An 18,580-nucleotide genomic window follows, 5' to 3' on the forward strand; every position below is an offset into this window, starting at 1 on the left:
TGGGGACATTGAAGAGACATTGGGGGGGATCCTGGGGACATTGGTGACACTGGGCGGGACACTGGGGGGGTCACTGAGGGTACACAGGGGACATTGAAGGGACATTGTGGGGGGATCCTGGGGACATTGAAGGGACACTGGGGGGGATCCTGGGACACTGGGGGAACCTTTGGGGGGGCATTTGAGACACCCTGGGGACATCGGGGGTGTCCCTGGGGACATCAGGGGACACCGCAGGGGACACTGGGGACACCCCCCACCATCGACGTCACCTTTATTGAACTCCTGCCCCTCCCCCCCCGCCCCCAAACCGAGCTCGGGCCCCCCCGGGGTGGGGGAGGGGCGGTTTTGGGGGGTCCCGGGGGGGGTCCCGCTCCTTCCTCGTTCCTGACACCGTTAATTAGTGGCGCTAATTGCCCCGGCGCGGGGGGGGCCGCGTTAATTGCGGGGTCTACGTTAAGCAGCAGCGACGGGCGGGGGGAGGGGACCCCGGCCCGGGGGGGGGGAGGGGACACGGTGGCCGATTATCGGTGACACCCCGGGGGGACCCCCCGACCCTGCCCGGAGTGGGGGGAGGGGACAGGGAGGGGCTCCAGCGCTCGGGGGGGGTGGGGGAGGGGTCTCCTGCCTCAGTTTCCCCTGGGGGGGAGGGGGGGGAGCGACTCCCTGGGGACTGGTGGCACCTCCAGGGGTTGGTGACACTTTTGGGGTGGTGGCACTGAGGGACACCAGGGATTGGTGTCGCCTCCAGGGACTGGTGCCATCTTGGGACTCGTGGCACTTCCAGTTGTTGGTGGCACTTTGGGGCTGGTGGCATCTCCAGGGCTTGGTGGCACTTTGGGCTTGGTGGCACTTTGGGGGTTAGTGACACCTCCAGGCATTGGTGGCATCTTGGGATGGGTGGCACTTCCAGATGTTGGTGACACTTCCAGGCACTTTGGGGCTGGTGTCACCTCCAGATGTTGGTGTCACCTCAGGGCTGGTGGCACGTCCAAGCTTGGGTGTCACTTTCAAGCGTTGGTGGCGCCTCCAGGCACTGGTGTCACTTTGGGGCTGGTGACACCTCCAGATGTTGGTGACACCTCCAAGGACTGGTGAGACCTCAGCACCGGTGACACTTGAGGACTGGTGGCCTCTTCAGACACTGATGTCCCCTTGGGGCTGGTGGCATCTTCAGGGGCTGGTGACAGTTCCAGGGCTGGTGACACCTCCAGATGTTGCTGACACTTCCAGGGCTTGGTGACACCCTCAGGACTGGTGTCACTTTGGGGCTGGTGGCACCTCGAGACTTGGTGATGCCTCCAGGGATGGTGACACCTCCGGGTGTTGGTGACACTCCAGACTTGATGTCACTTTGAGGCTGGTGACAGCCCCAGGGCTGGTGGCACCTCCAGATGCTGGTGGCACTCTGAGGCTGGTGACACCTCCAAGCATGGGTGGCACCTCCAGGGCTGGTGACACCTCCAGACTTGGTGGCACCTCCAGATGTTGATGTCCCCTTGAACCCAGTGACACTTCCAGATGTTGGTGGCCCCTTGAACCCAGTGACACCTCCAGACATTGGGGTCCCTTTGGGGCTGGTGACACCTCCAAGCATGAGTGGCACCTCCAGAGCTGATGGCAACTCCAGATGTTGTTGACGCTTCCAGGGGTTGGTGGCACCTCCAGATGTTGATGTCCCCTTGAATCCAGTGGCACCTCCAGGGCTGGTGACACTTCCAGATGTTGGTGTCCCTTTGGGGCTGGTGACACCTCCAGACCTGGTGACACCTCTAGACTTGGTGGCACCTCCAGATGTTGATGTCCCCTTGAACCCAGTGACACCTCCAGACATTGGGGTCCCTTTGGGGCTGGTGGCACCTTCAGGCCTGGTGACACTTCCAGGGCTGGTGACACCCCCAAGCATGGGTGGCACCTCCAGATGTTGCTGACACTTCCAGGGATTGGTGACACCTCCAGATGTTGGTGTCCCCTTGAACCTGATGACACCTTCAGACATTGGTGTCCCTTTGGGGCTGGTGACACCTCCAGGACTGGTGACACCTCCAGACTAGGTGGCATCTCCAGATGTTGGTGTCCCCTTGAACCCGGTGACACCTCCAGACCTGGTGACACCTCCAGCATCCTCCACCACCCCCTTGCTCCGGTGCCCCCTGGGCGCCACTGCCACCCCTTGCTGTGGTGTCACCCCTCTGCGGTGCCGCCCTGGTGCCGATGTCACCCCTTACTGCGGTGCCGATGTCACCCCTCTCTGCGGTGCCCCCCGGTGCTGATGTCACCCCTCGCTGTGGTGCCACCCTGGTGCCAATGTCACCCCTCTCTGCGGTGCCCCCCGGTGCCGATGTCACCCCTCTCTGCGGTGCCCCCCGGTGCCGATGTCCCCCCCGTGTCCCCCCTCAGACGTTGCTGATGCGGACGCTGAGCGGGGCCCCCTCCCCCTCCCGCTCCGCCTCCCTCAGTGACTCCTCCAGCTTGACCTTCTCGGGGTCCCCGAACCGCACGGCCTCGCGGTGACAGCAGGGCGCCGCCACCTTCACCACGCGGTCGAAGAGGCTGAAATCGGCCACGTACTTGCCGCTGGCCGACAGCGAGATGGCCGGCGTGAACTCGTAGCCCCACAGGATCTCCTCGGGCAGGTAGGACGTGCGCACCTGGCACGTGGCGCTGGTGGACTCCACGGTGCCGCTCAGGATGACCACGAGCTCGAAGTCGCCGTCCCCCGAGCGCAGGGACACGTCCCGCAGCGGGCTGGCCTCGTCCACCACGTGGTAGAAGGTGAGCGGCAGGATGAGGAAGGGGCTGTCCGAGGACGTGTCCACCTGGAAGTCCACGTTGAGCTGGTTGAGCCGCACGCTCTCGCCCTCCTTGGTCAGGTGGGTCTGCAGCAGCTTGCCCGTGACCTGGCAGCCGATCAGGAGGCTCTTCCTCATGTTGGCCACGCGGATCATCAGGCAGGTCTTGCCGTCGTGCTGCGCCACCACAGCGTTCTGGCTGAACTTGATGGTCTCGGCGCGCTTCTTGGGCCGCGCGATCTTGGCCAGGAAGGTGCCGGTGATGAAGATCTCCAGGATGGTGGTGAGCACCAGCTGGGTGATGAGCAGCACGATGGCCAGCGGGCACTCCTCGCTGATGTAGCGGAAGCCGTAGCCGATGGTGGTCTGGGACTCGAGGGAGAAGAGGAAGGCTCCGGTCAGCGTGTGCACCTGCATCACGCACGGCGTTGTGGTTGGCGGGCGGCTCGAACTCAGCAGGTCGCCGTGCGCCGCGGCCACCAAGTACCAGACCACGCCGAAGGCGAACCAGGTGCCGGCGAAGGTGGCGGAGAAGAGCAGCAGCTTGTAGCGCCACTGCAGGTCGATGAAGGTGGTCCACAGGTCCTTGAGGTACAGGAAGCGCTTGTCCGAGATGTGCTCCATGCGCACGTTGCTGCGGCCGTCCTTGGTCAGCACGCGGCGCCGCCGCAGCCCCGGCCCCATCAGCGGGCGGCTGTCGGTCTGCGTGGTCTGGCTGTAGTACACCTTGGTGGAGGAGGTCATCTGCGGGGACAGGTGAGGGATTGGTGAGGGACAGGTGAGGGGTGGGGGATGTCATCTGCGGGGACAGGTGAGGGACAGGTGAGGAACGAGTGAGGGATGGATGAGGGATGAGTGGAGAATGTCACCTGTGGGGACAGGTGTGAGACAGGTGGAGGACATCATCTGTGGGGACAGGTGAGGGAACAGGTAAAGAACAGGTGAGGAATGGATGAGGGACGGGTGAGGGATGAGTGGAGGATGTCATCTGCGGGGACAGGTGAGGGATGGTGTGGAACAGGTGTGAGACAGGTGGAGGACATCATCTGCAGGGACAGGTGAGGGATGGGTGAGGCATGAGTGGAGGATGTAGTCTGTGGGGACAGGTGAGGCACGGGTGAGGGACAGGTAAGGGACAGGTAAGGGACAGGTGAGGGATAGGTAGAGGACGTCATCTGTGGGAACAGGTGAGGAACAGGTGAGGGATGGGTGTGGGATGGGTGAGGCACAGGTAAGGGACAGGTAGAAGATGTCATCTGTGGGGCACGGGTGAGACACAGGTGAGGGACAGGTGAGGGACAGGTGAGGGATGGGTGTAGGACAGCTGAGGGACATGGGGACATGGAGGTGGTCATCAAAGGGGACACGGGGACAGGGTGAGGGACAGGAGGAGAGACACTGGACGGGCTCATCCCAGCTTGGGGGGGGAACAGGGGGGTCATCTCTGTAACTGCCCATCCCTCTGTCCATCCTTCTGTCCATCCCTCTGTCCATCCCTCCATCCCTCCTCATGTCCCCCCCCATTCCCAAATCCCCCCCTGTCCCCCCCGTTGTCCCCCCCGTGTCCCCTGGCAGCTCCAGTGCCCGTGGAAATGTCCCGGGCGTCCGGGAGGAAGAGGAAGGGGATGAATGGGAGGTGACAGCGACAAACCGCCGGGGGCAGCGCCAGGCGCCTCCCCGGTGTCCCCGCGTCCCCGTGTCCCGGTGTCCTCATCCCAAAAAAGGCCCTTTCAGCCCCCGCCAGCCCCTGGCCCCGCCACCGTTTCCGCCGCGGAAAGGCAGCGTGCCGGGGACACGGGGACACGGGGACACCCGGGAGGTGGTGGCACCACGGGGGGTCTCCTTGGAGCCCGGTGTCCCCGTGCCGGCCAAAGCTGGGGGACATCGGTGGCACAGGTGGCACTGCCACTGACCTGTTGTCCCCGCACACAGACAGGTCCTGGAAGGGACAGAGGGGACACGAGTGTCCCCAAAGAGGGGACACGGAGCTGCTCTGTCCCACAGGGGCTGTTGGGGGTCCTTGGAGCCACCGTGTCCCCACAGCCACTGGGTGTCCCCAAAGCACTGGGTGTCCCCAAAGCCACCATGTGTCCTGGAGCTGCTGGCGGTGCCCAGAACCCCTCATGTCCCCAGAGCCCCCCATGTCCCTGGAGCCGCTGTGTCCCCCAAGAGCCACCGTGTCCCCAAAGCCACCGAGTGTCCTGGAGCTGCTGGGGGTCCCCAGAGTCACCATGTCCCCAAAGCCACCGTGTCCCCCACCCCCCGCATCCCCCCCTCATGGGTGGTCCCCGACCCCCCTTCTTTGGAGCCCTGCCCCCCCTTCTTTTGGTCCTTACTCCCCCTCCCCCCCTTTTTTGGTTCATTTTTGGGGTCACCGCCCCCTCCGCGGGCCCCGCGTGCCCCGGTGCCCCCCGGGCGTGCTCCGGTGGCCGGACACGGTTCGGGACAAGCCGCAGCTTGTTCCCGGTGCCCGCGGCACACCCGGTTACCCATTAACCCCCCCTACACACCCTCCCCGTGCCTCAGTTTTCCCCTCGGGGGGTTCTGGTCACTTTGGGGGTCACCGCAGAGGCCCGGCCCTACATGGGGGGTCCGGGCAGGCTGGGGGGGGGCCCCAGGGACACGTCCCCGTTCCCCGCGTCCCGCTGGCACCGGCGGCGCGGGCACGGTTCCCACGCCACGGCGGTGCCAGGCGTGACCGGCACCCCCGCCAGCCGCGCCCCCCCCGCCCCCAAACTGGGGCTCGGGGCTGCTCCCAACTGGGGTGACTGGGATTTGGGGGGGACACCGAACCCCCGGCCCCACGGCGGGGTCCCCCAGATGAGGAGGGGGACGCGGAGTGGGTGCGGCGGGGGTTGGAGAGGGGGGTGTGGCGGTGGGGTGGCGGGTGGCGGGGGGGGGGACAGGGACGGGGACAGGGGACAGTGGGGCCATTGTGCGGCCGGAGCCGAGGTTTCAATGGGGCTGGCGGGGGGACAAAGGCGCTTTGACGGAGCCCTCGTTAAGATGCAGAGCCCCGCGCGCCCGCCACCGCCAGCGCGGGGGTCCCGGGGGGCCCGCGACAGCGCCAGGGCCAGCGCGGGGACACGGGGACCCCGCTGCCACAGGGGGGACATGGGGACCCTACTGTAACCGAGGGGACACGGGGACCCTACTGTCACCGAGGGGACACGGGGACCCCACTGCAGCGAGGGGACACGGGGACCCCACTGCCAGCGAGGGGACATGGGGACTCCACTTCCAGTGAGGGGACACAGGGACCCACTGCCACCGGAGGGGACACAGGGACCTCACTGCCACAAAGCGGACATGGGGACCCCACTGCCAGCGAGGGGACATGGGGACCCCACTGCCAGCGCTGGGGACATGGGGACCCTACTGTCACCGAGGGGACACGGGGACCCCACTGCCAGCGAGGGGACACGGGGACCTCACTACCACCAAGGGGGGACATTGGGGACCCTAACTGACAGCGCGGGGACACGGGGACCCCACTGCCACGGAGGGGACACGAGGACTCCTCTGCCACAGGGGGAACACGGGGACTCTGCTGCCAGCGAGGGGACATGGGGACCCCACTACCAACCGACACTGTCACCGAGAGGGGAACAGGGACCCCACTGTCACCGAGAGGGGCACAGGGACCCTGCTGCCACCATCACCGCCAGTGCAAGGGCCCCGGAGCTCCCCCGACACCATCAGGGCCACCAAGAGTGGCACAGAGACCCCCCTGGCACTGCCATGGCCACCGAGGGGGACACAAGGATCCTCGTCATTACTGTCACTGTCACCACGGGGGCACAGGGACCCCATCGTTACTGTCACTGCCACCATAGGGACACAGGGACCCCATCGTTACTGACACTGTCACCACAGGGACACAGGGACCTCACCATTGCTGCCATTGTCACCACAGGGACACAGGAACCTCACCATTGCTGCCACTGTCACCACAGGTGTCCCCTGACACTGCCGTGGTCCCCGCGGGGGGCAAAGGGACCCCCCAGCACCCCCCCAGAGTGGGGCTCAGCTCTCCTGTCACTGTCACAGCCACCACGGGGGTCCTGTGGCTCCTGTGTCACTGTCACCACCGGGGTCCCAGGGGTCCCCTGTCACTGCCACCATGGGGGTCCCAGGCCCCGCTCTGGCCCTGCTGTGTCCCTGTCCCCTCATGGTGACCACCGGGGGTCCCGGGGGTGTCCCCTGCCCGCCACAGCCAGGGTGGGGGTCCCAGCACCGGGGGGACCCCAAAGTGATGCCTGAGCTCACACCTGGGATAAACCACACCTGGGATAACCCACACCTTGGATAAACCAAACCTGGGATAAACCACACCTGGAATAAACTAAACCCGGAATAAACCACACCTAGAATAATGCACACCTGGGATAACCCACACTCGGGATAAATCACACCCAGGATAAACCACACCCGGGATAACCCAAACCTGGGATAAACCACACCTGGGATAAAACATACCTGGGATAACGCACACCTGGGATAACGCACACCTGGGATAACCCACACCCGGGATAACCCAAAACTGGGATAAACCACACCTGGGATAATGCACACCTGGGATAATGCACACCTGGGATAAACCACACTTGGGATAAACTCACACTTGGGATAAACTAACCTAGGATAACACAAACCTGGGATAACACACATCTGGGATAAACCACACCTGGGATAACGCACACCTGGGATAAACCACACCCGGGATAACCCAAAACTGGGATAAACCACACCTGCGATAAACACACACCTGGGATAAAACACACCTGGGATAAACCAAACCTGGGATAAACCACACCGGTGTAAACCAAATCCAGGATAAACCACACCTGGGATAATTCATACCTGGGATAAACCAAACCTGGGGTATTGCACACCTGGGATAAACCAAACCTGGGATAAACCACGCTTGGGATAACGCACACCTGGGATAATCCACGTCCAGGATAATTCATATCCGGAATAACTCACACCTGAGATAATTCATACCAGGGATAACGCACACCTGGGATAACCCAGACCTGGGATAATTCATACCTGGGATAACGCATACCTGGGATAATCCACATCCAGGATAAATCTACACCCGGGATAACCCATACCCGGGATAATTCACATCTGGAATAACCTACATCCAGGGTAATCCTCATTCGAGGCAACTCATGTCTGGGACAACCCAGATTCTGGGATAACCCACAGCTGGGATAACCCAAATCTGGGATAACCCACACCTGGGATAAACCACACCTGGGATAACCCAAATTCCAGGATAACCCACAACTGGGATAGCCCACACCTGGGATAAAACCACACCTGGAATAACCCAAATTCCAGGATAACACAAATTCGGGATAACCCACACCTGGGATAAACCACACCTGGGATAAACCACACCTGGGATAACCCAAATTCCAGGATAACCCACACCCGGGATAACCCACACCTAGGATAACCCAGATTCCAGGATAACCAACATCCCAGTCCTGTAGGGGGAGGGTCCATCCCAGTTGGGGCTGGGGCACAACAAGGGGGGACTCGGGGGTGCTGTGTGTGTTTGTGTGTCCCCCTCCCCATCCACTGTCCCCCCAGGTCCCTGAACAGAGAATGGGAACAGTGGGATGCGGGGACATGGGGACAGGGGGACACTGGGGTATGGGGTCATGGGGGATAGAGGGATGGGGGACATGGGGGATATGGGGATACAGGGACAGGGGATAAAAGGTTGGCAGGATAAGGGGACACAGGAACATGTGGACTTGGGGACAGGGAACACAGGGATAAAGGGACAGGGACCTTGGGGACATAGGAGCTGGAGATAGGGGACAGGGGGACGTGGGATGGGGATGTGGGACACAGGGAACACAGGGAAATGGGGACACCGGGACACAGGGACGTGGGGCCACAGGAATAAAGGGATATGGGGACATTGGAACAGAGGGACAGGGGGGACATGGGGATACAAGGACAAGGCCCATGGGGACCTAGGCCATGGGGACATGGGATGGGGCTGTGGGGCACAGGGGACACAGTAATGGGGGACATGGGGACACAGGGACATGGGGTATAGAGACAGGGGCCTTGGGGACATAGGATATGTGCATGGGGACATGGGATGGGGGGACATGGGGCACAGGGTGTTGGGGACACAGGAGAGGGACACGGGATCTGAGGATATGGGGACACAGGGATATGGGGACATGGGGACATGGCAATGGGGACATGGGGACACTGGGATATGTGGGGATACAGGGACATGGGGACGTGGTGCTACGTGACACGGGGACATCGGGACATGGGGACACAGAGAAATGAGGATATGGGAATGTGGGACACGAGGATTTGGGGACGTGGGGCCATGGGGATTTGGGGACACAGAGATGGATGGACACGGGGACATGGGGACACACGGACGTGGCCTCACGGCATCACGGGGCTGTGGGGTGAGGGCGACACACGGACGTGGGGACAACGGGGGCACAGTGCCACTGCTGTGGGGGGCACAGGGGGACACGGGGGGACACAGAGCTCCCCTCGCCATCCCCGCACCACCAGCCGGTGCCCGCAGCCCCTCGGGACCCCCGGGAGGGGACGGGAGACCCCCGGGGACCCCCCCCGGCCGCCCTTACCTTGCTGGGGGGGTCGCGGGTCCCGCCGTGCTCAGCCCGGCCGGCTCCCCATGGCTTTATGGCTCGGCGGGGCCGCGGCGGCGGGACGGGCACCCCCCCCCCCCCGCGGAACCGGGGGGGGCCCGGGGCTGGGAGGAGCCGCCGGGGGCGGGCCGGGGGTTAATGGGGTGGAAAAGGAGCCGGCCGGCACCGGGTCACGTTACCGGGCACGGGGGGGGGGCTGGGGACCGGCACCGCCATGGGGGTCCCGGTGGGGGAATGGGGGGGGGGATGGGGATCGGGACCGGCATGGGGGCACCGGGGGGCACCGGGGAGGATGGACAGGCATGGCCATGGTCCTGGCGGTGTCCCCCGGGCACTGGCACCGGCGCTGGGGGTCCCGGGGGGGGTCCCGGGGAGGATGGACAGGCATGGCCATGGTCCTGGTGGTGTCCCCCGGGCACTGGCACCGGCGCTGGGGGTCCCGGCGGGGGCACCGGGGGGTTCGGGCAGGGTCCCTCGGGCACCGGCACCGTCATTTGGGGTCCCGGCGGGGTCACCCGCGTTGTTCACCTGTACCGGGGGTAGCGGCGGGGTCACCGCAGGGTCCGGGGGGGATGTCCAGACACCGGCAGCGTCACTTGGGGTCCCAAAGGGGACATCGGGGGGCTCGGGGGGGTCTCCGGCCACCGGGGAGTCCCTGTGGCCACACCGTTACCGGGGGGGGGTCTCGACAAGGTCACCCGGGGTCTCCCCTGCCTCGGGGTCCCCTCGGTCATGGCAGCCCCCACCCCACTCACCAGGGGTCCCGGGGATGTGACCCCTCCTCATCGCCACCCGGAGCATCCTCTGGCGGGGGTCACGCGTGTGCACAGACCCGACCCCACCCCACCCACTGAGGGGTTTCCGGGGCCGTGGGGTGAGGGGTGAGGGGCTGTAGGTTTGGGATCCGTGGGGCCTGGGGCCTGTGGGTTTGGGGTTTCTGGGTCTGAGGGCTGTGGGTTTGGGATCTGTGGGTCTGTGGTTCTGGGGGCTGTGGGCCCGCGTGGAGTCAGTGGGGTCAGTGGGGTGCAAGTCAGTGGGGTGCGGGTCAGTGTGGTCAGTGTGATCAGTGGGGCAGTGGGGTGCGGGTCAGTGTGGTCAGTGGGGTCAGTGGGGTCAGTGGGGTCAGTGGGGTGCAGGTCAGTGTGATCAGTGTGGTCAGTGTGGGTCAGTGGGGTCAGTGGGGTCAGTGGGGTCAGTGGGGCCATGGTCCTGTGGCCGTGGGGTCTGATGATTGTGGGGTGCGGGCCTGTGGGATTGGGGTTCGTGGGTGGCTGGTCAGTGTGTCCGTGTGTCCGTGTGTCCGTGGGTGGCTGGTCAGTGTGCCCGTGGGTGGCTGGTCAGTGTGTCCATGTGTCTGTGGGTGGGTTGGTCAGTGTGTCCATGTGTCTGTGTGTGTATGGTCAGTGTGTCCGTGTGTCCGTGGGTGTATGGTCAGTGTGTCCAAGTGTCCGTGTGTCTGTGTGTGTACGGTCAGTGTGTCCATGTGTCTGTGGGTGGTTGGTCAGTGTGTCCGAGTGTCTGTGTGTGTATGGTCAGTGTGTCCGAGTGTCTGTGTGTGTATGGTCAGTGTGTCCGTGTGTCCGTGGGTGTATGGTCAGTGTGTCCAAGTGTCAGTGTGTCCGTGTGTCTGTGTGTAGCTGGTCAGTGTGTCCGTGTATCCGAGTGTCCGTGTGTCCGAGAGGCCGTGTGTCCATGGGTGACTGGTCAGTGTGTCCCTGTGTCCGTTGTGTCCGTGTGTCCGTGGGTAACTGGTCAGTGTGTCTGCACGTGTGTCCGTGTGTCCGAGAGTCCGAGTGTCCATGGGTGTATGGTCAGTGTGTTGGAGTGTCCGTGGGTGGTTGGTCAGTGTGGTCCGTATGTCCATGGGTGACTGGTCAGTGTGTCAGTGTGTCCATGTGTCCATGTGTCTGTGTGTGTATGGTCAGTGTGTCCGTGTGTCCGTGGTCAGTGTGTCCGAGTGTCCGTGTGTCCGTGTGTTCCGTGTGTCCGAGTGTCCGTGGCAGCCCCACGCCAGGCCCTGTCCCGGCCGCTCCCGAGGCACAAGGAGCCTTTGTCCACTCGGGGGGGGGAGGGAGGGGGCGAGTGACCGCGGGGCCGGGGCTACCGGGGGGGCGGGGCCGAGCCCGTCAGGGGACCCCGGGCTACTGGGGGAGGGAGGGCGGGCTGGGCTAGTGATGGGGACCCCCGGGCTAGTGATGGGGACCCCCGGGCTAGTGATGGGGACCCCTGGGGCTAGTGATGGGGACCCCCGGGCTAGTGATGGGGACCCCTGGCTAGTGATGGGGACCCCTGGGCTAGTGATGGCCTCTGGGCTAGTGATGGGGAGCTCTGGGCTAGTGATGGGGGGGGAGGGAGGGGCAGAGCCGGGCACGGGGCTGGGCTAGTGACGGGCACCCCGGGCTAATTATGGGGGATGGGGGCTGAGCCGGGCGAGCTGGGCTAGCGAGCAGCAGCCCTGGGCTAGCGCTAGGGGGGGCTGGGCTAATGAAGGAGACCCCTGGGCTAATGAAGGAGAGCCCTGGGCTAATGAAGGAGACCCCTGGGCTAACGCTGAGCCTGGCGGGGGGGGAGGGGCCTGCGATAATTCTGGGGGTGGCAGCTGAACCCCGAGGGCAAGGAGGGGGCTGGGCAAGCGCTGGCCACCCCCGGGCTAGTGACGAGGGGGAGGGGGGGAAGGGCTGGGCTAGTGAGAATCACCCGCGGGCTAATGGGGGGGGGGGGCGCTAATTCTGGGGGGGGTTGTGCTGATGGTGGGGGCGGAACCGGTACCGGGGGGGGGCTCTGGGCTAGCGCTGGCCACCCCCGGGCCAGTTGTCCGCGCGGTGGGGGGGGGTGCCGGGGGGGGCGGGGGCTCCCGGTATTTTTATCCGCGCGCGGCCGTTGCCGGGGAACGGGGCGGGGGGGGGCGGGGGGGGGCCGGAGAGCGAGGAGCGAGCGGGCTGCGGCAGCGGCGGTGAGAGGGGCGGGGGGCGCGGGGGGAGACCCCCGGGGTGGGGAATGGGGGGGAGGGGCACGGGGGGAGCCCCCAGCCCCGCCTGGACCCCCCCAAGGGGTGGGAAATGGGGGAGGGGCACGGGGGAGACCCCCGGGATGGGGGATAGGGGGAGGAGACCCCCAGGATGGGGGATGGGGGGACGGGGGGTGGTGTCACAGGGACCCCCCCAGTTCTGATGGGGAGGGGGGATGGGGGAGGGGTGTGCGCGTGACCTGCGCGCGTTCACGTGAGCGTGTGTGTGTGTTCACGTGTGGCCCAGTTCCAGTCCTCCAGTTTGGGTATCCTTGACCATTTCAGTCCCCCCAGTCTGAGGATGTGATGGACCCATTCCCCCCATTTCCAGTCCCCCCCCATTTGGGGAGATCTGTCACCTTCCCAGTCCCCCCAGTTTAGGTATCCCTGACCTTCCCAGTCCACCCAGTTTGGGCCTCCCTCTCTTCCCAGTCTGCCCAGTTTGGAGTGACCTATGACCTTCCCAGTCTCCCCAGTTTGGGGAAGTGATGACACCATTCCTGCCATCCCAGTCTCCCCAGTTTGGGGGTAAAATCCCCCCAATCCTTCCCAGTCCCCCCCCAGTTTGGGATCTCCATTCCCCCACTCCCCCATCCCAATTCCCCCAGTTCCCCCAGTTTGGGATCTCCATCTGCCATCCCAGTCTCCCCAGTCCCCCCAGTTTGGTATCTCCATCCCCCATCCCAGTTCCTCCAGTTTGGGATCTCCATCCTCCATCCCAGTTCCCCCAGTTTGGGATCTCTATCTCCTCACTCTCTCATCCCAGTTCCCCCAGTTCCCCCAGTTTGCGATCTCCATCCCAGTCCTCAACCCCTCCCCGTGTCCCCCACAGCCGCCCATGGCTCAGGACAACGCCGCCTTCTGCGGGGTCCCCGAGGGGGTCCCCACGGGGGTCCCCGCCGAGGCCAAGCCCCCTCCCCCGCCCCCCCACGCCCCCAAACGCCGCCCGTGGGGGGCCGGGGGCGCCGCGGTGACCCGGAAGCGCCAGCGCTACGTGGAGAAGGACGGCAAGTGCAACGTGCAGCACGGCAACGTGCGCGAGACCCTACCGCTACCTGACCGACATCTTCACCACCCTGGTGGACCTCAAGTGGCGCTTCAGCCTCCTCATCTTCATCCTGGCCTACGCCCTCACCTGGCTCTTCTTCGGCCTCATCTGGTGGGTCATCGCCTACAGCCGCGGCGACCTGGAGCACCTGGGCGACCACAGCTGGACGCCGTGCGTCAACAACCTCAACGGCTTCGTGTCCGCCTTCCTCTTCTCCATCGAGACCGAGACCACCATCGGCTACGGCCACCGCGTCATCACGGACACGTGCCCCGAGGGCATCGTGCTGCTGCTGCTGCAGGCCATCCTGGGCTCCATGGTCAACGCCTTCATGGTGGGCTGCATGTTCGTCAAGATCTCGCAGCCCAACAAGCGCGCCGAGACGCTGGTGTTCTCCTCGCACGCCGTGGTGTCGCTGCGCGACGACCGCCTGTGCCTCATGTTCCGCGTGGGCGACCTGCGCGACTCGCACATCGTCGAGGCCTCCATCCGCGCCAAGCTCATCCAGTCCAAGCAGACGCAGGAGGGCGAGTTCATCCCGCTGGATCAGACCGACCTGAGCGTGGGCTTCGAGACGGGCGACGATCGGCTCTTCCTGGTGTCGCCGCTCATCATCAGCCACGAGATCGACGAGCGCAGCCCCTTCTGGGACGTGTCGCGGGGGCAGCTGGAGAGGGACGACTTCGAGATCGTCGTCATCCTCGAGGGCATGGTGGAGGCCACAGGTAACGGGGTGGGGACGCCTCGGTGACACGGGGAGGGGTTGTCTTTGTGGGGACACATCCATGGGGACACATCCATGGGGACATCATCTTGTGGGACACATCCATGGGGTCATCATCTCCACGGGATGCATCATCTTTGTGGAGACACATCCATGGGAAGTCATTTAATGGGACACATCCATGGGGACACCATCTCATGGGACATATCAATGGGGACATCAACCTGTGGGGACACATCCATGGGACACCATCTCATGGGACACATCCATGGGGACGTCATTTCATGGGACACATCCATGGGGACATCATCTCTGTGGGACACATCCATGGGGACACATCCATGGGGACATCATCTCATGGGACACATCCATGGGACACATCCATGAGACACATCCATGGAGATGTCAACCTGTGGAACACATCCATAGGGTCATCATCTCCGTGGGACGCATTGTCTTTTTGCTGACACATCCATGGGGACATCATTTCATGGGACACATCCATGGAGATGTCATCTCATGGGACACATCCATGGGGACGCATCCATGGGGACGTCATCTCATGGGATGCATCATCTTTGTGGAGACACATCCATGGGAACGTCGTTTCATGGGACACATCCATGGAGACACGTCCACGGGGACATCATCTCCACAGGACACATCGTCTTTGTGGGGACACATCCATGGGGATGTCATCATCTTCCTGGGGACATCTCATCTCCATGGGGACATCATCTTCTTGGGACCCATCATCTCTGTGGGACTCGTTGTCTCCTTGGGGACACATCCATGGGGACATCATCTTGCGGAACACATCCATGGGGACACATCCATGGGGACGTCATCTCTGTGGGACATGTCATCTTTATGGGCACACATCCATGGGGACATCATTTCATGGGACACATCCATGGAGTCATCATCTCCATGGGATGCATCATCTATGTGGTGACACATCCATGGGGACGTCATTTCATGGGACACATCCATGGGGACACATCCATGGGGACATCATCTCCACAGGACACATCCATGGGGACATCATCTCCGTGGGACATGTCATCTTTGTGGGGACACTTCCACGGGGACACCATCTCCACAGGACACATCGTCTTCTTGGGACACATCATCTCCATGGGACATCTCATCTCCCGTGGGGACATCATCTTGGGACCCATCACCTCCGTGGGGACACGGTGTCTCCTTGGGGACACATCCGTGGGGACATCATCTTGTGGGACATATCCATGGGGACATCTCACCTCCGTGGGGACACCTCATCTCTATGGGAACACCAACATGGGGACAGATAACGTCCATGGGGACAGATAACATCCATGGGGACACATCCATGGGGACACATCGAGTCCATGGTGCCCCTCCAGCGATTATGTGCCAGGGGTGCAGCTTGTACCTGGTGGACAAGGTTGGGATTCAGGAATTTGGGTTCTCCCACATTCAGATTTTGGGGTTGCCCTCACCCCGCTGCTCCCCAAGCCCATCAGGGATGACGTGCCAGGTGTGCAACTCATACCTGGCGGATGAGGTGGGGTAGGGAGATTCAGGAATTTGGGTTCTCTAGGATCAGGAATTTGGGTTCCCCCACGTTCAGATTTTGGGGTTCCCCTCACCCCTCCCATTTTGGGGTTCCCCTGACCCCCATGTCCCCCAAGGATGATGTGCCAGGTGTGCAGCTCGTACCTGGTGAACAAGGTTGGGATCAGGGAGATTCAGGAATTTGGGTTCTCTAGGATCAGGAATTGGGGTTCCCCCACGTTCAGATTTTGGGGCTCTCCTCACCCCTCCCATTTTGGGTTCCCCTCACCCCCTGCCCCCCGCACCCCCAGGGATGACGTGCCAGGCTCGCAGCTCGTACCTGGTGGACAAGGTTGGGATCAGGGAGAGTCAGGAATTTGGGTTCTCTAGGATCAGGAATTTGGGTTCCCCCACGTTCAGATTTTGGGGTTCCCCTCACCCCTCCCATTTTGGGGTTCCCCTCACCCCCTGCCCCCCGCGCCCCCCAGGGATGACGTGCCAGGCTCGCAGCTCGTACCTGGCGGACGAGGTGCTCTGGGGTCACCGCTTCACGCCGCTGCTCAGCCTCGAGGAAGGTTTTTACGAGGTTGACTACGGGGGCTTCCACCACACCGTGCCCGTGCCCACCCCGGCCTGCAGCGCTCGCCAACTCGCTGCCGCCGCCGCTCGCCGCGATGCGCACCTGTACTGGTCCATCCCCAGCCGCCTGGACGAGGCGGCGGCCGCGGGGGGCGAGGGGGACCCCGAAATGTCCCCCCGAGAGAGCAACGGGACCTTGGCCAGCCCCGAGTCACGGTGATGCCACCAAAATCTGGGTGTATATACGAAAAATCCCCAAATCCCCCCCTTTCTAACGGTCGTGGTGGGTTTGGGGTGTCCCTGGGTTTGGGGAGCAAAGGGGACCCCAAAATCCCTCGAGAGAACAACGGGACCTTGACCAGCCCCGAGTCGCGGTGATGCCACCAAAATTTGGGTGTATATACGAAAAATCCCCCCCATTAGGATGATGGTGGTTTTGGGGTGTCCCGAGGTTTGTGGGGAGCAAAGGGGACCCCAAAATTCCCCATGAGAGCAATGGGACCTTGGCCAGCCCTGTGTTGCAGTGATGCTACCAAAATCTGGGTGTATATACGAAAAATCCCCAAATCCCCCCCTTTCTAATGGTTGTGGTGGGTTTGGGGTGTCCCGAGGTTTGGGGGAGCAAAGGGGACCCCAAAATTTCTGGAGAGAGCAACGGGACCATGGCCAGCCCCGAGTCGCGGTGATGTCACCAAAATTTGGGTGTATATACAAAAAATCCCCCTCGTTATGACGGTGGTAGTGGTTTTGGGGTGACCCGGGGTTCAGGGATGTCCCTGGGTTTGTGGGGGGTGTTTGGGACCCCCAAAATTCCCCACGAGAACAATGGGACCGTGGCCAGCCCCGAGTCGTGGTGAAGCCACCAAAATCTGGGTGTACATACGAAAAATTCCCCTTGTTATGATGGTGAAGAGTTTGGGGTGTCCCTGGGTTTGTGGGAGCAAAGGGGACCCCAAAATTCCCCATAAGAACAACGTGATTTTGGCCAGTCGCGAGTCACGGTGATGCCACCAAAAATCTGGGTGTATATACGAAAAATCCCCCTTGTTATGACGATGGTGGTGGTTTGGGGGTGTACCGGGGTTTGGGGGTGTCCCTGGGTTTTGGGGTCAAAGGGGACCCCAAAATTCCCCGAGAGAGCAATGAGATTGTGGCCAGCCCCGAGTCGCGGTGAATGTCACCAAAATCTGGGTGTGTGTAATAAAAATCCGCCCCGCTATGGTGCTGGTGATGGTTTTGGGGTTCGATTGGTGGATTTGGGGGTTCAGGGCTGTCCCTGGGTTTTGGGGGAGCAAAGGGGACCCCGAAATTCCTGGGGAGAGCAGCGGGACCTTGGCCAGCCCCAGCAGGCACCGAACCGGGGGGGCACTGAATAAAAATCCCCCAAAGTGATGGTGGCGCTGGTTTTGGGGTGCGGGCGGGGGATTTGGGGTGTCCCTGGTTTTGGGGACTGGGGGGGACAATCCAGGGGGTCCGCTGAGGAATTTGGGGTGAAATAGGGGCGGGCAGAGCCCCCCTCACCCCAATTCCTACAGGGGAGGCAGGCAGGGGGCAGTGACACCCCTTCCAGGACCTGGGGACCCCCAAAATGGGTGGGGGGGGTCTGCAAGGACATGAGGACCCCCAAAATGGGTGGGGGGGGTCTGCAAGGACATGGGGACCCCCAGGATGGTCATTGAGGGGTCTCCAAGGACGGTGGGGACCCCCAGGGTTGGTGTGGGGTCTCTCCAAGGACCTGGGGAACCCCAAAATGGGGTGTGGGGTCTCTCCAAGGACATGGGGACCTCCAAAATGGGTCTGGGGGTCTCTCCAAAGACCTGGGGAACCCCAAAATGGGTCTGGGGGTCTCTCCAAGGACAGGGGGACCCCCAGGGCGGGTGGGTGGCACCGAGACCCCCGTGCCAGCACGGGCAGGGGTCACTGAGGCGGCCGAGGACGCGGAGTCCCCCCCTCATTGCCCCCCACTCCCCAAAATGTCCCCACGGGGTCACCCCGGCTTGGGGGGGGGCGGTGCTGAGGGATGCGGAACCGAGCGGGGCCGAGAGGAGCCGAATGAGGCCGAGCGGGGCCGAAAGGAGCCGAGCTAGGCCGAAAGAAGCCGAGAGGGGAAGAAAGGAGCCGAGCGGGACCGAAAGGACCCGAACGAGGCCGAGAGGAGCCGAACCGAGGCTGAGAGGAGCCGAATGGATCCGAAAAGGACCCGAATGACGCCGAGTGGAGCCG

At 63.1% G+C, this 18,580-nt stretch overlaps 2 protein-coding genes across 3 annotated transcripts; one reads left to right on the forward strand and one right to left on the reverse strand.

Moving 5' to 3' along the window:
- Window positions 1–257: 257 nt before the first annotated feature.
- Window positions 258–9,543, reverse strand: KCNJ10 (potassium inwardly rectifying channel subfamily J member 10). 2 transcript variants are annotated; one of them, XM_033082721.2, is made up of 4 exons: window positions 9,437–9,543; window positions 2,334–3,536; window positions 1,064–2,254; window positions 258–953 (listed from the first exon to the last, which is right to left on the reverse strand). In XM_033082721.2, exon 2 carries the CDS (start codon window positions 3,534–3,536, stop codon window positions 2,397–2,399), a length of 1,140 nt encoding a protein of 379 aa, XP_032938612.1. In that variant the 5' UTR covers window positions 9,437–9,543; the 3' UTR covers window positions 258–953; window positions 1,064–2,254; window positions 2,334–2,396. The 2 variants fall into 2 exon arrangements, with proteins under 2 accessions (XP_032938612.1, XP_032938611.1); XM_033082720.2 differs by having other exon boundaries at window positions 258–2,261; window positions 2,341–3,536.
- A 2,824-nt stretch (window positions 9,544–12,367) lies between these two features.
- Window positions 12,368–17,749, forward strand: KCNJ9 (potassium inwardly rectifying channel subfamily J member 9). Its single transcript, XM_033082718.2, is given in 4 exon segments — window positions 12,368–12,413; window positions 13,300–13,512; window positions 13,514–14,240; window positions 16,267–17,749. Coding segments are annotated over 3 exon segments (1,245 nt in total). The 5' UTR covers window positions 12,368–12,413; window positions 13,300–13,305; the 3' UTR covers window positions 16,578–17,749.
- Window positions 17,750–18,580: the final 831 nt, after the last annotated feature.

Source organism: Catharus ustulatus, chromosome 30 (genome assembly GCF_009819885.2).
Source record: "Catharus ustulatus isolate bCatUst1 chromosome 30, bCatUst1.pri.v2, whole genome shotgun sequence".
In the NCBI taxonomy this organism is placed as follows: Eukaryota; Metazoa; Chordata; class Aves; order Passeriformes; family Turdidae; genus Catharus; species Catharus ustulatus.

What these genes read in the sequence shown, in the direction of transcription:
- KCNJ10 (XM_033082720.2), bottom strand. Translation starts at nt 3,536, where the DNA reads ATGACCTCCTCCACCAAGGTGTACTACAGCCAGACCACGCAGACCGAC.